This window comes from Drosophila arizonae, chromosome 2, assembly GCF_054131065.1.
Source record: "Drosophila arizonae isolate 15081-1271.41 chromosome 2, UAZ_ARI_1.0, whole genome shotgun sequence".
Lineage (NCBI taxonomy): Eukaryota > Metazoa > Arthropoda > Insecta > Diptera > Drosophilidae > Drosophila > Drosophila arizonae.
Genome location: NC_142922.1, coordinates 34,322,737 through 34,346,700, shown reverse-complemented (window position 1 = coordinate 34,346,700; position 23,964 = coordinate 34,322,737). Strand labels below are relative to the sequence as shown.

General features: G+C 36.9%; 1 protein-coding gene across 6 annotated transcripts in view; it reads right to left on the bottom strand.

Annotated features, from left to right (window-relative positions):
• The window catches only part of Snap25 (Synaptosomal-associated protein 25kDa), a 207,751-nt gene that overhangs the window by 160,869 nt on the left and 22,918 nt on the right, over positions 1-23,964 (bottom strand). For 3 of the 6 annotated variants that reach the window (XM_089461738.1, XM_089461737.1, XM_089461742.1), the window contains 2 exons: positions 19,402-19,498; positions 16,315-16,356 (listed from right to left, as the gene is read on the bottom strand). In XM_089461738.1, the coding sequence (XP_089317864.1) occupies positions 16,315-16,356; positions 19,402-19,497 (138 nt within the window). In that variant the 5' untranslated portion in view covers position 19,498. Of the gene's footprint in view, positions 1-16,314; positions 16,357-19,401; positions 19,499-23,964 lie in introns of those variants that run through there. The other 3 variants (XM_089461743.1, XM_089461741.1, XM_089461740.1) reach the window with 1 other exon arrangement.

Genomic DNA, 23,964 nt, shown 5'->3' with positions numbered 1-23,964 from the left:
ATTTTAATTTATTTCATAATATACTTATAAAATTAAATGATTAGAATATAAGAAAAAAAAAAAGAGAAAACCTTTTAAATAAAAAAAAAAAAAAACAATAATAAACAAAATAGAAAATTTACTTTAAAAGATCAAAATGGGAGGCAAAACCTCAAAGGCTGCTGATAATACAGCAAATGTGGTCAATGTTGTAGAAGTCATGGATACCACACCACATCTAGAAACGCATACACTGCTACTAGCTCTGTTGGTGGCCTTAACGGCTTTAAATCTGTTAATGAAAGCGTATCTATTGTACAAGCGTACACTAAAAAAACGGTATCTAAGTCGTGCAAACGATTTAGATAAAGTTTAAAATCCGAATATTATCTGACATATTGCAGAATTCGCCAACTAAAATAGTTCGTACTTCGAAATGTTCTAAAATGATCGGAAAAATACAAGAAATTTATAACAAAGAACCGAATTTTAGAGTAAACTCGTTGACAATATTACAACGGCATTTCGAATTCATTCCAGTATCTGATTTCGAAAATAAATATATAGATACATTTGGAAGTATCGCAAGCCCGCTATTTGGCCTAACTCAAATAGAAAAAGGCAAAGCACTTAGCACATTACCTTATGTAATGGTTAGACCCATAGTTGAGGAACATCCAATACTTGGTTCGGCTACGATACTACTTGTACGATTGCATCGATAAGATGCAGTCATAAACAGAAAAAAATACGAACTATAATTGATGGAATGGTCAGAAATTGTGACCAACATCAAACAACAACGTGTAGAGTTTGACAAATCGTTTAAGTGCCTCAATAAGAGCGCCTCGATAACAATTCAAACAAAAATAAAACATGTGCAAAATTTGGTTGAAATCTACAACAACGTTCGTCAGATAGTTTATAATAACGCACCAAGACTTACGCAATTGCACCACACTCAAGTAAATGATGTACTTAAAAGGCTGAGAGAAAACCTTCTATACATCTCAGAAAGGCACAAAATAGATATATTCGTGCCGAATATTCTTAATACGCCCGCTACTTTCCATGTGTCTGAAATTGATATAAAAATACAACAAGACACAATGGCCCAAACTGTCGTAGATTTCTTAAAGTTAGCTTCATCACTCATGCCAGAGTTCGATGGAAAAGCTGAAAATCTACGTAGTTTCGTGGATGCTTTGGAACTTATAGATTCCCTAAAGGGCAGCCACGAAGCAGTTGCCATAAACCTAATAAAGACTAAACTGAAGGGTAACGCACGTAATTTGATAAGCAATGAGCAGACAATTCCCGCCATTATTGCTAGCTTATCAAAGTCAGTTAAAGGAGAATCTGTAGAGGTATTATCTGCAAAAATCCTTAACCTGCAGCAAAGAAGCAAGACAGCCAATCAATACACTCAAGAGGTGGCAACTTTGGCAAAAGCTCTCGAAGGTGCGTATATAAGCGATGGTTTAACATATGAACTAGCAAACAAATATAGTACAACTTTAGCTGTAAAGGCCATGACCCAAAACTGCTCTATAGATAAGGTAAAACTTATCATGCAGGCGGGAACGTTTAATGACATGAACGAAGCCGTATGCAAATTTGTCAACAGTTGTACTGAGGCAACAGGTCAGTCAAATGCTGTCCTGTATTACCACAGACAAAACAATAGGGGTAACCGTGGGAATTACCACAGTCGAGGTAATAACCACAATAATGGTTACCAAACTAACAACACATACAGTAGAGGACAGAGCCGATATAGAGGCAACTCAAGAGGCCGTGGCAACTCGACAAGAGGCCACAACAATAACGTAAGAATTGTCAAGGAAGCTCCGGGAAACTCCCAAACGCCTCCAGATACTCAAAATTAACTAAAAGAATTTTTACCGTCAATTTAAGTCTCAATAACTTCGTGTCATTTAAAAATGTTGCAACAAATAAAAACATAACATTTTTGATTGACACAGGTGCAGATATCTCAATTGTTAAAGAAAATTCGGATGTTTTTCATGACATCCAAACCAATAAAATCATAGACATTCGAGGCATAGGTGAAGGAATAATAAATTCCAAGGGACTAGCCTCAATTGAACTACAAACAGGCAAATTTATTATTCCATACAAATTTCACATACTTCGATCAGACTTCGCAATCCCATGCGATGGAATAATAGGACTAGACTTCATTAAAAGATTTAATTGCAAGTTAGATTATAATAGCTCAGATGATTGGTTTATAATTAGACCGCAAAACTTAACGTATCCCATTTATGTTCCAATAACATTTATGTCTGGTACTAACTCAACCCTTCTACCAGCCAGATCCCAGGTGATACGCAAAATTAAATTATCTTCGTCCGAAGAAAATATTTTAATTCCCAATCAGGAAATTAAACCGGGTGTCTATGTTGCAAATACAATTACAACAGCCCAGAATGCGTTTGTCCGAATCTTAAATACAACCAGAACATATCAAATAGTAAACATAGATAAATTGAAATTTGAATCACTTTCGAACTACAATGTAGTTCAAAATTCCAAAGATAATAGAACAGAGTCCGTACTTAACAAATTAAAAAAGAATTTTCCACCCTTATTTAAAGAAAGACTTGAGAAACTATGCACCCAATATAGTGATGTTTTCGGACTTGAAACCGAACCAATCACAATAAACAACTTTTATAAACAAAAATTGAGACTTAAAGACGATGAGCCAGTATACGTGAAAAATTATCGATGTCCGCATAGCCAAATAGAGGAAATCCAACGCCAAGTTGGAAAGTTAATTGAGCAGAATATTGTTGAACCGTCTGTTTCATCCTATAATAGCCCACTTTTATTAGTTCCCAAAAAAGCCCTTCCGGGCACAGAAGAAAAAAAATGGCGATTAGTAGTTGACTATCGCCAAATAAATAAAAAATTGTTGTCCGATAAGTTTCCACTCCCCAGAATTGACGATATTCTTGATCAACTGGGTCGAGCAAAATATTTTTCATGCCTCGATTTAATGTCAGGCTTCCATCAAATTGAACTTGAGGAAAACTCAAGAGATATAACGTCCTTTTCGACAAACAATGGTTCGTATCGCTTTACGCGATTACCATTTGGTCTAAAGATAGCGCCTAATTCTTTTCAGAGAATGATGACAATAGCATTCTCAGGTCTAGAGGCCACTCAAGCTTTCCTTTACATGGATGATTTAATCGTCATTGGTTGTTCTGAACAACATATGATTAAAAATTTGACAGATGTTTTCAATGTTTGCAGAAAACATAATCTGAAACTACATCCAGAAAAATGCTCATTTTTCATGCACGAGGTGACATTCTTAGGTCATAGATGCACAGATAGAGGAATCTTACCAGATGACAGCAAATTTGATGTCATTAATAATTATCCTGTCCCTACGGACGCAGACAGCGCTAGAAGATTCATTGCATTTTGCAATTACTATAGACGTTTTATACAAAACTTCGCCGAACATTCACGGCACATAACAAGATTATGTAAAAAGAATATCCCATTTGAATGGACAACAGAGTGTGAAAAAGCATTCCAATATCTAAAAAATAAACTTGTTCAACCAAATCTACTACAGTACCCTGATTTTAGCAAAGAATTTTGCATAATCACAGATGCAAGCAAACAAGCATGTGGTGCAGTTTTAACTCAAAACTATAATGGACACCAGCTCCCAGTTGCATATGCATCAAGAACATTCACTAAAGGTGAAAGCAATAAGAGTACTACAGAACAAGAACTAGCAGCAATACATTGGGCAATAACACATTTCCGACCATATATTTATGGCAAACACTTCACAGTTAGAACGGATCACAGGCCTTTAACATACCTATTTTCTATGGTAAACCCAAGCTCAAAATTAACACGCATGCGACTCGAGTTAGAAGAATACGATTTCACGGTAGAGTATCTGAGAGGAAAAGACAATTTTGTAGCAGACGCTTTATCTAGGATAAAAATATCCGATTTAATTGATATGAACAAAAAAGTCCTGAAAGTCACTACCAGGCAACAAAGTAGACAAAACAATATCCGCGCAGATAATAAAGAGAGACTATTGCCAAGGCAAAGTCTAAAACAAGCTTCTAAGCCCAACGTATACGAAGTCATCACAAATGACGAGGTACGAAAAGTAGTGACCTTGCGACTAACAGATTCTACATGTTTATTGAAACATGGAAAAAAAGTTATAGCAAGAATTACAGTTAGCGATTTATACTCCAATGGAATCCTCGACTTAGGTCAGTTTTTCCAAAGGCTTGAACGACAAGCCGGGGTATATAAAATCAGCAAACTAAAAATGGCACCGAGCGAAAAGATCTTTGAATCAATTTCAATAGAGTCTTTTAAAAATATGGGCAATAATATATTAAAGAATTTAAGAGTAGCGCTACTCCAGCCGGTGACCATAATAAATAATGAAAAAGAAAAAGAAGCAATTTTGTCTACATTACATGATGATCCAATACAAGGAGGTCATACAGGCATTACAAAAACTTTGGCCAAAGTAAAGAGACATTATTATTGGAAAAATATGACACGTCATATCAAAGAGTACATTAAGAAATGTCCAAAATGCCTGATGTCAAAAACGACAATACATACAAGATCACCAATGATCATAACTGAAACACCACAATATGCTTTCGACAGAGTGATAGTAGACACAATTGGTCCACTACCACGATCGGAAAATGGCAATGAATACGCAGTTACGCTAATATGCGATTTAACAAAATATTTAGTAGCCATTCCAATTCCGAACAAAAGCGCAAAAACTGTTGCCAAAGCTATATTTGAAGATTTTATTCTGAAGTACGGTCCAATGAAGACGTTCATTACGGACATGGGAACAGAATACAAAAATTCTATTATAACTGATCTGTGCAAATATTTAAAAATAGACAACATAACGTCTACAGCACACCATCATCAGACATTAGGTACCGTTGAAAGAAGTCATAGGACATTCAATGAGTACATTCGTTCATATATATCAGTAGATAAAACTGATTGGGACATATGGTTACAGTATTTCGTGTATTGTTTTAACACAACACCATCAGTAACTCACAATTATTGTCCATATGAATTAGTATTTGGTAGACAGAACAATCTACCAATTCAATTTAATAGCGTAAATAGCATAGAACCTATATATAATATAGAAGATTATTCTAAAGAAGTTAAGTTTAGGCTAGAACACGCGTATAAGAGAGCGCGAATACTTTTAGAAAACAATAAAATTAAACAAAAAGAAGAAAATGATAAGAAAGTATTAGATTTTAAAATAGAAATAGGAGACAAGGTCTATTTAAAAAACGAAACAGGTCATAAGCTAGAGCCTGCTTATATAGGACCATTTGAGGTCACTAGTATAGAAAATAATAATAATATAGTTATAAAAAACACAAATAGTAAGAATAAAACACAGAAAGTTCATAGGGATAGACTAAAAAAGATTTAAACAAGTAAGAAAGCTCTAGTCGAGACTGCTCGACTACGAGATCCCCTGAACCCTTGGAGTGCTAGCTATTTCAATAATTTTTCGCGTCTTTCAGCTTACACAAGAAACACACACACATACACAAACACATACACACACAAGCACCCACGCATAAACACGCATGGGCTGCAGTGTGCGCTTACTATGAGAACTTAATTGTTTAATAACTTTTTTTATGGACGTACGATCTTCATGAAACTTTCAGATTATGATTATAACATTAATATGCATGTAATTGCCAAAGCACAAGCCTCTAGTATTTGAAATACGCGTTTTACAAAAGTGAGGGTGAGGGGGTGAATCTAGAGGTGGGGGGTAAATTTTAACAAAAACCGAAATTGTATAAATTGCATGTAAGCATACATTCAAAATTTGGAGACTCTAGCAATAAAGGTGTAGAAGATATAATTTTATAACTGGTTTTCGATAAGGTTTTTCATCGATAAAAAAAGATCGGGATGAGTTATCGAATTTTAATGATAAACTCGATATCCGCGCTGTAATTACGAACATTTTACAAAAAATTTGAAGTCTCTAGCTCTTATATCTTCGGAAATCGACGCGTTCAAACATACGGACAGACGGACAGACGGACAGACGGACGGACGGACAGACGGACAGACGGACAGACAGACAGACGGACAGGGCCAAATCGACTCAGCTCGTCGCCCTGATCAAGAATATATATATTTTGTGGGGTCTGCCACGCCTCCTTCTGCCTGTTACATACATTTCAACAAAACCATTATACCCTGATTTCCCATTGAAAATGGGTTCAGGGTATAAAAAGCAGTGTTTTTCTTTCATTTTTCAAAAAAAAATCCAACCAAATTAGTGGTTGTTTGATTATTTCAAACCTATATATTGATATACTAAAAACAAAAAAACAAAATCCGAAAATAATCAATTGATCAAATTAAACACAATATATATATATATAGAAATACTAACGTATAAAATACAAAAATTACAAAAAAAAAAAAAAAAGAGAAAATTTTTTTTTTTCTTCCCCCTAAATATCATATAATACACAAAAAAAAAAAAAAAATAAAAACATTTATGAAACAAAAATTAATTAATTAAAAAAAAAAAAAATTTTTTTGTAAACACCTAAAATATTTTGTCATAAGAATACATCATAACAAAAAAAAAAAAACTAATAATAATTTTTATTTTAAATAACTACATTATATTACGTTATTTTTTTTAAAAAGGGGAGGTGTAGTATGTTGTATGTCATATAAGCATATGCTCACAGTATTGTAGTGTATACAATATATGAAGTTGACATATGCCTAAAATATAAGTAAGAGTATCATGCTCACAACATAGCAACACTTTGTTGCTTTACTTATATTATAACAGCTATACATAAGCGCCGTAATATGATCGGTCACTTATGTATAGACTGGCCTGCAGCGTGGGATCTGCAACGTAAGCATTGTTACGCTCTTGTCCACGCCGCAGCTTATACGCTAAATGTATATGCCTTCTGCATATGCATACAAACATATATACACACACATACAGCATGTTATATACTCCCATTCTGCCGCTGCTATAAGCGACAGAATTCTTTATGTAAACTTTATGTACTTTAGGCTAAGACTTTATTTGAATAAAATACGGAGAGCATTCGCTGTCCACAACTCAAAGATAATAGAGGTTCATTTTATTACAGTGCAGCGAAAGTATCAATCGCATACGAAGCTGGTTGACAGGAGCTGGGCTCGAGCTTGCGGCACACAAGACCGAAGTTGTACTAGTCAGCAGTCGCAAAAGAGTGGAAACTGCCAATATAAAGATCGGCAGCGTCACCATTGCGTCCAAGAGGGCGATAAGATATCTTGGTGTCATGATAGACACAAGATTAACTTTCCGCGAGCACTTAAAATATGTGCATAGATAAGATAGCTCTGCTAAAGGGCGGTGGACGCACAAGCTCATCCCGGAGCTTGAACCATGGGTTAACCGCAAACATGGCGAGGTTAACTTCTACCTTACGCAGATCCTCTCGGGTCATGGATGCTTTCGGAGCTATTTGAAGCGCTTTGGCCACGAGGAATCTGACGAGTGCCCCTGGTGCGAGCGAGGGCATGTGGAAGACGCCAACCACATTCTTTTCGAATGTGGACGGTTCCTGGAGGAGAGGCGTCGTCTGGAAGAGGCAGTGGGCCGCTCCATCAGAGCGGACAACTTAGTCAACGCCATGCTGGAATCGGAGGAAGCTTGGGAACTAACAAGCACCTTCGCGGCCACGGTGATGATGGAGCTCCGCAGAGTCGAGCGATCGAGAAGACGAGCTGTCCCAGGCTAAGGTAGCGCATAGTGCTTGCGAAGCAATGCTTTACGGCCGTCCCGCAAGCACCGCGCGCTATCCTAGCCACCACGCAACTTGTAATTTGCTATATAATTTTGTTAATAAATGAATAAAAAAAAAAAAAAAAAAAAAAAAAACACACATACACACACATACACACACACACACACACACACACATACACACACACACACACACACACACATATTGAAAATGGGAAATCAGGGTGTATAGTGGTTTTGTTAAAAGCATGTAACAGGCAGAAGGAGGCGTGGCAGACCCCACACAGTATATATATTCTTGATCAGGGCGACGAGCTGAGTCGATTTGGCCCTGTCCGTCTGTCTGTCCGTCCGTCCGTCCGTTCGTCCGTATGTATGAACGCGTCTATCTCAGAAGATATACGAGCTAGAGACTTGAAATTTGTTTTCTAGGTCCGTGTATATCCGTGTCCGTGTATTTTATCGATTAAAAATTTTTTTTCCTGTAGACAAATAATTTTTTGCCAGTTCTTGGAACGACGCTTAAATAGCACTACTATAAATACTAAATACTACATATGCCTAATTTCAACCCTTAAATCGAGTGCGTCTATTGCTGAGTGTGTAAGACTCAGCATTGGTCTATTACATATTCTTATATTATCGCAGAGTTTGTAAGGCTCCGCGTGGGTCAATTAGCTATTCTTATCCTATCGCTGAGGTTGTAAGGCTCAGCGTTCGTCTCTTACATAATCTGACTCTGGGGTTGCAAGGGTTGGTGTCCATTTGTCTATTTATAGTCCGTATATATGACCCTTATCTTTTCCCAGCGCACTACCTGCTAGTCGTTGAGTGCGTCGGAGGCATGTATACGATCTTCGTATATTCATATGTTCCCATACTTATCATATTTCTATGTTCATGCATGTGCATGAACATTCTGCGGGGGGCCAGAGAAGGTAATAGCTGACAATTCCTGTCCCTAGTTTCTCCTCTTACTTGTGTACACGAGAAATAGATATATGATAATTATTGATAATCTTGACGAAATTTTTATACCCTGAACCCATTTTCAATGGGAAATCAGGGTATAATGGTTTTGTTGAAATGTATGTAACAGGCAGAAGGAGGCGTGGCAGACCGCACAAAGTATATATATTCTTGATCAGGGCGACGAGCTGAGTTGATTTGGCCCTGTCCGTCTGTCTGTCCGTCTGTCCGTCTGTCCGTCCGTCTGTCCGTCTGTCCGTATGTATGAACGCGTCGATTTCAGAAGATATAAGAGCTAGAGACTTCAAATTTTTTTTAGAATGTCCGTAATTACAGCGCGCATATCAAGTTTATCATTAAAAATCGATAACTCATCCCGATCTTTTTTTACCGATAAAAAACCTTATCGAAAACCAGTTATAAAATTATATCTTCTACACCTTTATTGCTAGTCTCCAAATTTTTAATGTATGCTTACATGCAATTTATACAATTTCGGTTTTTGTTAAAATTTACCCCCCACCTCTAGATTCACCCCCTCACCCTCACTTTTGTAAAAAGCGTATTTCAAATACTAGAGACTTGTGCTTTGGCAATTACATGCATATCCATGTTATAATCATAATCTGAAAGTTTCATGAAGATCGTACGTCTATAAAAAAGTCATTAAACAATTAAGTTCTCATAGTAAGCGCACACTGCAGCCCATGCGTGTTTATGCGTGGGTGCTTGTGTGTGTATGTGTTTGTGTATGTGTGTATGTGTTTGTGTATGTGTGTGTGTATGTAAGTGTGTGTATGCGTTTGTGTCTGTATGCGTGTGTGTGTATGTATGCCTGTGTGTGCGTACGTGCGTGTGAAAGACGCGGAAAATTATTGAAATAGCTAACACTCCAAGGGTTCAGGGGATCTCGTAGTCGAGCAGTCTCGACTAGAGCTGTCTTACTTGTTATTTTATTTGTAGATGCTTTCTGAATTTGTTCTCCATATGCAGTAATCGTGTCATAGCGTGCTTGCGCGATTTTCCTGACGGTTGAAATGTGGGTCTGCCAGCTTGCAGCCCATCCAGTCTTTATTGATGTCCATTTCAATTTTCTTGCTCGGTAGAGCTCTTTGCAGTTTTGGCATAATAAGTGCCTCCGTTCTGGTGACGAATTTGCTTGTCATCCTTGATTTGATTGTCAAGCAAACGCTGTTTTTTTTAGAACTTCAACGTTTTGTGAAATTCCTTGTACTCCCACTTTCCGCTTGATTCGGCGCAGTTGTAGTCGTTGACATATCAATGTCTTTTGCGAGCCTCCATCGATGAGGGCCCTTAGCTGCTCATATTTTCCGGACTTGTTTTTAATCCGAATAAGCGCAGTTGCTAACAACGTATCTTGTCCGTTGCTTTCTTTGAGACAATTGATGCTGAAGGTCTCGTTTTCGTTCGCATCCTCGTGAAGCAGATTGTTCTGTGATTTGGTACAATACTTGCATGACCAATCCTTTTGGCACTCTTTCATGCTATGGGTACCTAGGCATTTAAACAAACTCCTTGCGTTTTTTAACTGGCTCTGCTTTAAATTTTGAACACCTGGTAATTTCGTGGTTGTCCAGGTTGCAAAAACGGCATCTTTTGTAGTTCGTTCTCTTTGCTTCAATGAGCGTCTGGACGGCCCTTATCTGTACTGCGTCTATTGAATTGTATAGTTGATCAATAAACCCGAGTACATTTTTCAAGGACTGATTTTCTCTGGCCCTCGTTACATGTTGCTTCCTTCGAGAATCTTTGTAGCAAAATCTGAGCGATTAGTACATCAGCATCGTTACCAATTTAGCCTACTTCTTTAATGATGTGAATACTCCCATTTGCTGTGTCCAAGAATTGGCGGATCCTGCCTTCATCATCATTTTCCAGCAGTTCCATATCCACTAGCTGGTTAACGGCGCTTGCGAATATCTTGCGCTTATTTTCATAGCGCTTGCATATAAGTTCCCACGCCGAATCGTAGCTAGAAGATGATCCACTTAACAAATGGCTTACTACCATTTAGGCATCTCCTTTGAGGCATGATTTCAGGTAGTTCAGCTTCCTTGTGTCGCTGATATCCTTCCTTTTGTGGATCATGTCGGAGAACAAGTTGAAGAACGTTGGCCACTCTTTGGGACTTCCATTAAATTGAGAAAGATCCGATTTTGGTAGCTCTGGAACGTCTCCTTTCATACTGTGGAAGACACCTAACTTTCTTTTAAGTTTCTTTGACAAAGTGTGGACTTTAACTTCCACATGTCGTCGATTAAATGGGTGAGCTTATCATATTTCACCTCTAAATCTGTAAGCGTAGACTGGACTTTATTCCATAGGAACTCTAGCGTTTCTTTGCTGTCTAGAGTTTCCTCCCGGTTGCTGAGCTCAATGTTGGCTAGCACCTTTTCAATGTGCAGCCTTACTCTTTGAGCTCTTATTTCCACAAGCTCTACCAGATAGCCCATTGAGGCTGAGCCACTTCGTGAAAACAGTACTTCCTTTGAGTTTGCTGGATACCTCAGTTTGCATATGCCAATTCATGCTAGTGGATGGTTTGTCGGTATCTATATTGAGGTCGGTAGCTTCGACCTTCATCAGGGCCTCCTTGTAGATCCTTACTTTTCCCAGTAATCCATCATATATTTTCTCAGTAAAATATATATGGTTTGGGGTACAGATTTTAGTCAGTGTAGAGTGGTTGAATTCTTCTGCCAACTTATCCACGACTTCTAACGCATCCTTATCAGCTATGGCTTTTATAATTGTGTCATACAGGTCTGATTGCTTTTTTAGCATATCAATACCCTTTCCTGACAGCATTTTGTTGCGGTTGCTGTAGTTTTTGTTTATTGGTTGTTAATTTATTCTTTGGCTTGACCCGTTGGAGGTGTTTTTGTTTTGATCGCCTTGTTGATCTTGCTGTGCCTCTACTCACAGCGTGGATTGGTAAGCATGATGCATGTATACGATCTTCGTATATTATACATAACATGATCCCCGCAACAACAGGGCATGATCCCATTAAAATTGGAAAATCATCGATAGCTATTATGATTATTGCATCATTGCCTTACATACATATATAATTTATACAATTTGGATTTCTACTAATATTTATATCCATATATTTGATACCGGCTTCAAGCTAGCAGCAGATCAGCGTGATTTTCCTATACATGAGCACACACTCATCGTCTATTCTATGCGTACAGACAGAAGCGCGCCTTTTCTCACATTCTTAGAATTTCGATTGATTTCTGGACCTTCTAGCCTTTACTGTAGTTTTGTCTGATGATGCTCTCTTATTGCTATTATATAGCAACTAGCTGATCAAGCAAAGCAGTGGCGCAGGTGCTAAGGGCGACGCAAATTATGTTAGAGTGGGGGAGGTTCGAAACCTTTTCGATGTTTTTTTTTTTTTTTTTTTCATACCTATTTCGTTTTTTATAAAATAGATATTTTATCGGGAAGGTGCGAGCTTGAATGAATGGCACTAAATACTTCTTTTTCATAGTCGAATAATTTTATAAGTTTAAATTTGTTTCTTCCTAAATAGTCTTCAAATACATATACGCAAATACATAAATATGTTTATATATGTATGTAAGTCTGCACGCATAGCATCAAGCATTCCAGTCTTATACACGCGCTCATGTGTGTATGTACACATAAATGCGTACTCTAGCATATTTTAAGAATCTCGTTTCGATCGATTTGTCTTTGCATTGTTATACCCTGAACCCATTTTCAATGGGAAATCAGGGTATAATGGTTTTGTTGAAATGTATGTAACAGGCAGAAGGAGGCGTGGCAGACCCCACAAAGTATATATATTCTTGATCAGGGCGACGAGCTGAGTTGATTTGGCCCTGTCCGTCTGTCTGTCCGTCTGTCCGTCCGTCCGTCTGTCCGTATGTATGAACGCGTCGATTTCAGAAGATATAAGAGCTAGAGACTTCAAATTTTTTTTAAAATGTCCGTAATTACAGCGCGCATATCAAGTTTATCATTAAAAATCGATAACTCATCCCGATCTTTTTTATCGATAAAAACCTTATCGAAACCCAGTTATAAAATTATATCTTCTACACATTTATTGCTAGAGTCTCCATTTTTAATGTATGCTTATATGCAATTTATACAATTTCGGTTTTTGTTAAAATTAACCCTCCACCCTTAAATTCACCCCCTCACCCTCACTTTTGTAAAAAGCGTATTTCAAATACTAGAGACTTGTGCTTTAGCAATTACATGCATATTCATGTTATAATCATAATCTAAAAGTGTCATGAAGATCGTACGTCCACAAAAAAAGTTATTAAGCAATTAAGTTCTCATAGTAAGCGCTCACTGCCGCCCATGCGTGTATATGCTTGTATGTGTATATGTATGTAATTGTTTGTGTATGTGTGTGTGTGTGTATGTGTGTGTATGTATGTGTGTGTATGTATGCCCGTGTGTGCGTGCGTGCGCGCGTGTGTGTGTGTGTGTGTGTGTGTGTGTGCGTGTTTCCTGTGTAAGCTGAAAGTCGCGAAAAATTATTGAAATAGCTATTACTCCAAGGGTTCAGGGGATCTCGTAGTCGAGTAGTCTCGACTAGAGCTTTCTTACATGTTTTTGAATTTCCAGTTGCTGAACGGCTTTTCTTTGCTATGTGGCGTCATAACAATAATTTGATTTCGTTTTAACTACTGTTATTCGAAACGACGTGGTGGTGATGTAGGCAAAAGCGCCGGCGATCTTTATTTTAGTTATTTTGACATGAACATGCTATTCGGCTTAAGTGCGAGTCCAAATCTCGCGGTAAACTAATGAGTTAATGAATTAATGAATGAATTAATTAATTAATTAATTTATTAATTAATTAAGCATAATTATATATACAAATACATAAATAGATGGCTGACGCATATACATCAATTCCGCAATGTGGGCACTATAATTGCCGATTGCCACGCCCCTAGTGGCCGTAGAGTCCTAATTTTTTACCAGTTCTTAGAACGACCAACCGGTAACCTAAATGCAATTTGAATTCTTACGCTCAAAAAATGTGAAAATTATAGGGTATCTTTCGATACGCCACGCCCCTAAAGAGGTTTAAAAATTATTTTTGGGGCATCGATAGAGGAGGCTACTAGTAACTCAACTATCCAAATTTGAAGCTTCTAGCTCTTAAACTCTAGGAGATATAAACTTTTGCGGTTTGACACGCCCCCTATGGGCGGACATATATCTACCATAGCTCATTGGACTTGGGCGGTCGACCCGCGTATATTTTTCAAATTTCAGATCTCTAGCATCAATAGTGCCTAAAATATAGCGGTCGACGCGGACCTACATACCAAATTACAGCTTTCTAGCTCTTCAACTAAAATGATTTCGTGCATATCGGAAAATGCATTTTCCGATTTGCCACGATTTGGGCGGATCGGGAAAATTTTACTCATTTACGTAAGTTCCCTGGATACCTCAGTTTGCATATGCCAATTCTTGCTAGTGGATGGTTTGTCGGTATCTATATTGAGGTCGGTAGCTTCGACCTTCATCAGGGCCTCCTTGTAGATCCTTACTTTTCCCAGTAATCCATCATATATTTTCTCAGTAAAATATATATGGTTTGGGGTACAGATTTTAGTCAGTGTAGAGTGGTTGAATTCTTCTGCCAACTTATCCACGACTTCTAACGCATCCTTATCAGCTATGGCTTTTATAATTGTGTCATACAGGTCTGATTGCTTTTTTAGCATATCAATACCCTTTCCTGACAGCATTTTGTTGCGGTTGCTGTAGTTTTTGTTTATTGGTTGTTAATTTATTCTTTGGCTTGACCCGTTGGAGGTGTTTTTGTTTTGATCGCCTTGTTGATCTTGCTGTGCCTCTACTCACAGCGTGGATTGGTAAGCATGATGCATGTATACGATCTTCGTATATTCATATGTTCCCATACTTATCATATTTCTATGTTCATGCATGTGCATGAACACTAGCTCTAAAGGTGTAGGAGATATAATTAAATTAATCATTTGCGATAAGGTTTTTAATCGATAACAAAATAAAGATGATGACCTGAAAATAATTGTTACGCCTCTTATATATATATTTTTAGAGAAAGTTCTGACCATGACCATGTAGGGGCGCAAACCTACATTCCGAAATTTAGCTTTCTAGCATTCATTTTTTTCCGATTTTCCATGCCTCTAATAGGCGGATTGGGAATATTTTCACACGTTACAAATTGAGGCTATACGAGAATATGTGTTCCAAATGTCAAGTCTCTAGCTTCAAAAGCGCCAATCAAAATTGCGCTCATGCGAACAAACGGACGGACATGCGCAAAAACCAATAAACAAATACGCAAATGCCAGAGTCCTTAAGGAAATTGGCTAAGTTGTGAACTTCGATTTTACTATAAAGAAAATATAATGCTATATTGAAAAATTATTAATTAAAAGTATGACGCAAGCCATTAATTACATTGGAAAACAGAACTAGTAACAAGGCTCTAGTTGAGACTGCTCCACTAGAAGAACCCTCTAAGCCGTTATTCTAATCATTCGGCATTTCTTTTATGCACACATACACACAAATGCATCCACACGTGCATGTAAGCACGCGCTCTGCTAACTGCGCAGTAAGCAGTGACTGCGCTTGGGCTGCGCTGCAGTGTGGGCACTATCATGAGAATTTACTTGTTGAATAATTTCTATTACAGTAGAACTATCGGCATGAAACTTTGAGAACATGATCATATGGTTAAAATAGGCGTACATTCCAAAGCACAAGTCTCTAGTAATTGAATTACAAATTGTTGGCGAAGGGGGCGACGTATCCAAAATCTGTAAATTACAAAATATTCGTATTCATCAAATGTATGTATGTACACAGTAAATCCGAAGTCTCTAGGTCTAAAGTTTTTTTAATTAGGCTGAACAAAATCAATTTATCGATAATTCTCGATACAAAAGATATCGAATAAGTTATCGAAAAATACGATAAACTTGTACTGCGTATCGCAGCATGCAAAATTTCACCTACCTAGCTTTTATATCTTCTGAGATCGATGCGTTCATTCATACGGACGGACGGACGGACGGACAGACAGACAGACAGGGCTAAATCGACTCAGCTTTATATATACTTTGGGGGGTCTGCCATGATTCCTTCTGCCTGTTACATACTTTTAACAAAACCATTATACCCTGAGTTCACATTCTCAATAAGTTCAGGGTATAATTATATCAACTGTTAAATTTAAAAAAGATATAGATCCAAAACCCTTAGGCTAATTTATTTTATATGTAGCCAACTCTAAAAGTCTTGTACAGTTCAATTATAGAACGTAAATATTAAACCTAATTATATCAATGAGTTGTAATTAAATAAATACCATTATCACTGGTCACAATAATTTCAACCATTTCAAGCAGACAGAAATGCAGAAAATGAAGTGTTAAAAGACGCGAGTTTGTAAATAAAACATATCTTACCTCTTCGCAGAGAGCAAGCATTCGCCGCGTGCTTTCCAAAGACTGAAATATAATACATTTTTATATTAGAAATTATTTTAAAACGACTTAAAAACTTTGTATATTACATTATAATTGCGAAAACTAATAAGATCCCCTTAAAAATGTATATATGTAAAAAAAAAAAAAAACAAGTAAGAACGTTGCAGTCGGGCGATACCGATTGCAGAATACTCATTCACAGCCCAAACGCTCTCAACCAGAGTATATAGTGCCAGTCTAGTGCGCAACAAAACAACATGATCCCCGCAACAACAGGGCATGATCCCATTAAAATTGGAAAATCATCGATAGCTATTATGATTATTGCATCATTGCCTTACATACATATATAATTTATACAATTTGGATTTCTACTAATATTTATATCCATATATTTGATACCGGCTTCAAGCTAGCAGCAGATCAGCGTGATTTTCCTATACATGAGCACACACTCATCGTCTATTCTATGCGTACAGACAGAAGCGCGCCTTTTCTCACATTCTTAGAATTTCGATTGATTTCTGGACTTTCTAGCCTTTACTGTAGTTTTGTCTGATGACGCTCTCTTATTGCTATTATATAGCAACTAGCTGATCAAGCAAAGCAGTGGCGCAGGTGCTAAGGGCGACGCAAATTATGTTAGAGTGGGGGAGGTTCGAAACCTTTTCGATGTTATTATTTTTTTTTTTTTTTTCATACTTATTTCGTTTTTTATAAAATAGATATTTTATCGGGAAGGTGCGAGCTTGAATGAATGGCACTAAATACTTCTTTTTCATAGTCGAATAATTTTATAAGTTTAAATTTGTTTCTTCCTAAATAGTCTTCAAATACATATACGCAAATACATAAATATGTTTATATATGTATGTAAGTCTGCACGCATAGCATCAAGCATTCCAGTCTTATACACGCGCTCATGTGTGTATGTACACATAAATGCGTACTCTAGCATATTTTAAGAATCTCGTTTCGATCGATTTGTCTTTGCATTGTTTTTGAATTTCCAGTTGCTGAACGGCTTTTCTTTGCTATGTGGCGTCATAACAATAATTTGATTTCGTTTTAACTACTGTTATTCGAAACGACGTGGTGGTGATGTAGGCAAAAGCGCCGGCGATCTTTATTTTAGTTATTTTGACATAAACATGCTATTCGGCTTAAGTGCGAGTCCAAATCCCGCGGTAAACTAATGAGTTAATGAATTAATGAATGAATTAATTAATTAATTAATTTATTAATTAATTAAGCATATTTATATATACAAATACATAAATAGATGGCTGACGCATATACATCAATTCCGCAATGTGGGCACTATAATTGCCGATTGCCACGCCCCTAGTGGCCGTAGAGTCCTAATTTTTGACCAGTTCTTAGAACGACCAACCGGTAACCTAAATGCAATTTGAATTCTTACGCTCAAAAAATATGAAAATTATAGGGTATCTTTCGATACGCCACGCCCCTAAAGAGGTTTAAAAATTATTTTTGGGGCATCGATAGAGGAGGCTACTAGTAACTCAACTATCCAAATTTGAAGCTTCTAGCTCTTAAACTCTAGGAGATATAAACTTTCGCGGTTTGACACGCCCCCTATGGGCGGACATATATCTACCATAGCTCATTGGACTTGGGTGGTCGACCCGCGTATATTTTTCAAATTTCAGATCTCTAGCATCAATAGTGCCTAAAATATAGCAGAATTGAAAACATCACTATATCTTCAGGTCCGATTTGCCACACCCCTATATATCCGCCACAGCTCGTGATCTAGGGTGGTCGACGCGGACCTACATACCAAATTACAGCTTTCTAGCTCTTCAACTAAAATGATTTCGTGCATATCGGAAAATGCATTTTCCGATTTGCCACGATTTGGGCGGATCGGGAAAATTTTACTCATTTACGTAAGTGAATCAGTATATTGGTTTTGTGCAATGTCCGTCTTGCTGTCCGTCCGTCTGTCCGTATGAGCGCAATCTATTTCGGCGCTATTGAAGCTAGAGGCTTGAAATTTGGAACACATACTCATGTATATTTCCGACTTATAAAATGTTAAAATTTTCCAAAAAGCTTTGTCGGATACATGTCCAACGGGGGCGTGGCAAACCGCAAAAGTTTATATTTCTCAAAGTATAGTGCCTAAAAGCTTTAAATTTAGATAGTTAAGTTACCTCTTCTATCGATGACCCAAAAATCATTTTTACGCATATCAAAAATACCCTGTAATTTTCAAATTGTTTGAGGGTAAGCATTCAAACTTTGTAGTTAGGTTACCGGTTGGTCGTTCTAAGAACTGGTCAAAAATTAGGACTCTACGGCCACTAGGGGCGTGGCAAATCGGAAAAACCTGTATTTTTTACAGTATTAGAGCGAAACTTAACTACAAAATTGTTGATGAGATGTGAATGAGTATTCCGCAGTCGGTAACGCCCGACTACAAAGTTCTTACTTGTTTCCTATAGTGCAGGTGTGGCTTAATACGGGAATGTAATTATTTTATAACTTTTTTTGTCGCTGGACGATCTTCATGAAACTTTTAGATTATTATTATAACATGGACATGCATGCATTTCTCAAAGCACAAGTCTCTAGTATTTGAAATACGCCTTTTACAAATATGAGGGTGAGGGGGTGAGTATAGGGACGGACAGACAGACGGGCAGGGCCAAATCGACTCAGCTCGTCGCCCTGATCAAGAATATATAAATATACTTTGTGAGGTCTGTCTTTTGTGTTGTTCAACTTTACTTGTACATTCTAAAATGCAAAAAAGTTTGGTTAAATTCTATAGAATTTTAAAATTTTTACAAGATAAATTTGTTGCTGAACTACCGAAAAGTCTAAGAGTCACGTGAAAGTAACTATTAGAGAGAAATAGTTTTAACATTTTATCAAAGAATCTTCAATAATTATTAAATAGCTTTCGTTCATAAGGATAGAAGAGAACACAGGCGTTCAGATGTACTTACTAATATGCTAGAATCTAATAACTCGATTCATTCTGTTTTGCAGGCCTTCATAAATAATAAATTAGGAATTTTTAAAAATATTAGCTACCTCATCAGCAACACTCTGCGACTTAATCTGCAATTCTTCAAGTTCAGTTTTTGGGACCTGTGGACCAGGTATTTCATCCGAAGGTTCCGCTGGCATCCTAAATACAATAGATTATAGTTAAAAAATTAATAATTAACAGGCAATACAGAATTCAAAATATAGTTTTGAAATTATTATATAAAATATTCTTATTCTTATTCTAGTATTATAAAGGCTGATTTTAGTTTCACTTAAATTATTTAATTAATTGAAAGTGAAATGTCAATGGATGCTATACACTTTGGCCCGCCGCAGAATGTTCAGGCATGAACATACGAATATGCCACGCCTCAGAACAGAACCATTATTAAGAGTTATCAACTGGGTGTCGTCAACCATCAATATTTAAAGAGAAATATATGATGGCATAATGGCATAAATATGACCTATAAAGAATTAATGAAAGTCGAAGTTACCACGCCATAGACACAGACCAACTTTATAGCTGGGAAACGAGACCGGAGACATCAAAGAAAGAAATGGCTTCATTTGCTGGTTCGACCACATTAGTAAACCTTGTAGGCCAACATTGAGATCAGCAACCAGGAGGAAATCTTTAGATATAAATAAATGCTAGATTTCCTCTGGAACAAAGTCCAGTCAACGCTCAACGATTTGGAGGTAAAATATGATAAGCCTATCTGACACTTCCTCACTTTAAAGGAAGTCCAAAGGAGTGGAGAAGTTCTTCGAGCAGTTCACCAGAATAATTCACGACAGAATGGGTATCAGCGACAAGACGAAACTAATATACCTAAAAATGTATCTCAAAAGTCATAAGCCATTTCTCAAGCGGAATTGCCAAATATTTGGCATAAAGTCGAAAATTTCCAATTAAAAATTTACCAATTAAAAATTATATTCCAATATATTCAAAGTAGATTCCATATATATGAAAGATCAATAAATGTTTTGCTTAAAATGCAACCCTGTCTTTGTGATTCAGCTTCAAAGGCCAGAGTATGTAGAATAAATAACCAAGAAAAAATGTGTGTTAAAATTATCGACATGTTATATATTTATATTGTTTTGTATAGTCTAAAAAGACAGAAATTCAGTGCAATGTGTTAGAGTAGAACTTCCTGTAGAGTAGAATTTTATACTCTATGATATGATGTTTCTGCGATATGAAATGTCGGTCAAAATAAAGTAAAAAGTATGTATTAAAAGTTACAAATAATCCTCTTGGGCTACTTTAGATTTGTAGATCAGCTTGGGTTCTGTCATGCAACGCTACTGGACGTATGGATTGACAGCGAGAGAAAAACAAGTAAGAAAGCTCTAGTCAAGACTGCCCGACAACGAGATCCCCTGAACCCTTCGAGCAATAGCTGTTTCAATCATTTTTCGCGTCTTTCTGCTTACACAAGACACACACACGCACACACACACACACGCATACACACACACATATACATGCACATGCATATACATCTTCATGAAACTTTCAGATTATGATAACAACATGGATATGCATGTATTTGCCAAAGCACAAGTCCCTTGTATTTGAAATACGCCTTTTACAAATGTGAGGGTGAGGAGGTGAATTAGGGGTGGGGGGTAAATTTTTACAAAAACCTTATTGTATAAAATGCATGAAAACGCTAACATTTTGTATGAACGTGGCGAACGCTTTACAAATTTCGGTATACCCTTCACTCATAAGGAACGAGCTGAGATCGTCGCGAACAATTTTCAATTTTTGTGCGCTGCTGCTATTCGAGAGACCATACAGAGAGACCATAAAGAGAGGGAGAGAGTGAGTAAGGGAAAAAGGGCGCATAGCCGTGCTTCATTTGGTAATGCGTGCATTTCGTGGCAGAAGTCGCAGCACACTTATTTTGTCGTGCCTTAATGTCACTGCTTGAGCCTCAGAAGGCCGAGCCGACCAAATACGAAGTATTCCGGTCTCTTTAGCGCATTTTTTCGGTGTTGAAAAAGTTTGTTCTACATGTCTAGTCTATGTGTTTTCTGGTTAGTGATATAGCTTTAAAGATGTAGGAGATATAAATTACTGGTTTTCGATAATGTTTTTAATCGATAACAAAATACGGAGCTAGTTATCGATGTTTAAAAAAACTCGATATGCGCGTGCTCTACACGGACTTAAGAAAAAAAGTCTCTAGCTCTTATATCTTCTGAGATCGACGCGTTCAAACACACGGACAGACGGACGGACAGAGCTAAATCAACTCAGCTCGTCGTCTGCTACGCCTCCTTCTGCCTGTTACATACATTTAACAAAACCATTATACCCTGATTTCCCATTGAAAATGGGTTCAGGGTATAATTAAAAGTTTAGATCATAGATCACAAATAATAACTTCATCAGTGATGCCGGTAGGCTGTCTTGGGGAAAATGTGTCTGAAGCCAATAAAATTTTACAAGCATGACTGGCTATTGCATGCTCGACACAATGTCATAGAGCTCTTAGATACGCCCCATTTTGATACCCTCTCAAATATTCAACATTTAACTGATGATTACAGTTGTAATGACGATTGTGATGATGCTGATATGGATGATATTAATCGATATGCATTTGAATAATATGTACTAATTTTACAATAAATTGTTCGAATGAGCTTCATCGTCAAATATATAAATTAAGATCTGTTTTTAAGTATCATTTAATGAAGTCATGAATTCCTTTACTAGCTTATTAAATAAGAGATTCAAAAATATCATGCTTATTAAAAATTGTTGCACTTTTTTTAAAGCTTTTACAATTTCATTTGAGATTACGTATACACTTAGTTCGGCAATAATGAAGCAATCGACAACTTCAATAGATGCAAACAGCTATATTAACGCAAACAAGTAAGAAGGTTCCAGTCGAGACTGCTCGATTAGGAGATACCATGAACCCTTCAATCTGATATTCTAATCATTCTGCACTTCTTTTATGCACACATACAGACACATGCATCAACACGCAGGACTGCGCTTGGGCTGCACTGCAGTGTGGGCAATAGTATAAGAATTTATTTCTTGAATAATTTGTTTTGTAGACGGACAATCTTAATGAAAGAGAGCGTGATTATATGGCTAAAATGTGTGTACATTCCCAAGCACATGTCTCTAGTACTTGAAATACAAATTGGGGGAAAGGGGGCGTGGTATCCGAAATCTATAAATTACAAAATATAACTTCTGAGATCGACGCACTCATACAATGGACGGACAGACGGACAGGGCTATATCGATTCAGCTCGTCGTCTTGATCAAAAATATATATACTTTATGGGGTCTGCGATGATTCCTTTTGCCTGTTACATACATTTCAACACAACCATTGTACTCTGATTTCCCATTTTTAATAGGTTCAGGGTATAACAAGTAAGAAAGTACTCTGAACAAAACTAATTAAAACGTTAAAATTTTAATTTGTATATATTTAACAAGTAAGAAAACTCTAGTCGAGAGTGCTCGACTAGATACTACTCTGAACCAAACTAATGAAAATGCACATTTAGTATGGCTAAAATTTTAATTTCGATGTATTTAAAAATATAAATGAAATAGAAAACTCGTTTAATTAAATATATAAATATTTTGAAGCAATTAAAAAAATTAACATCAGTTGCTCGCTCGGGGTTCTATCCGGAGACTTCTCGATCAAGCGTCATGTCCCTACTTACTAGACCACCTTACTTTTCCAAGCTGCTTTGGCAAAACTGAAATAGATTCACTGCTGCAGCGCCATCTAGCAAAACTAAACCAAACTAAATGCTGATGTGATTCTAAGAATCTGCTAAAATAACCAAACTAATAAAAACGCACCTTTAGTATGGTAAAAATTTCAATTTGTTTGTATTTAAAAATATAAAAGAAATAGAAAACTCATTTAATTAAATCTATATACAGTAGAATCCGGTTATAACGATTCCGCTTAAAGCGTCCAACCGGTTATGTCGACGAAAATTCGATGTCTTGGTTGGTCCCCATACAAACTTATATGAAAGAGAGGGAGAGAAACAAAGTACAATGCCGACGTCACAATAATGTTTCTAAACCATGTTATTGAAATAAGTTTATAAAAAATGGTTGTTTTGATTAAAAATTTAAATTGTTTTATAGTAAAAGCTATTACAAACATGGCAACCGTAAAAAAACGAAAAAAAAATATATATTTTGTACTCTTTCTGGTTAAAGCGTCCTCCGGGTATAGCGACGTAAAATCGACGGTCCCTTGACTGTCGCTATAACCGGATTCTACTGTATATATATGTCGGGGCGTTGCGTTTCTCGTCCATGTTTTTCATCTTAGCTGCGCTTACCAACGAATTCCCGGTGTGTGGCTAAACTTTTTTAAATGTTGTTACTCGTTCAAATAGTGCTGCAAGTCCATCGATGGAAATATCGATAGATCGATGGAATTTCTTTTGCTAGATAAATCGATGCAATTTTCTCAATGTCGATAAATCGCTACAGACGCCAAGCCACTAGTAACTTCATACGTTGATACTCAAACAAGTAAGAACGTTGCAGTCGGGCGTTACCGACTGCGGAATAGTCATTCA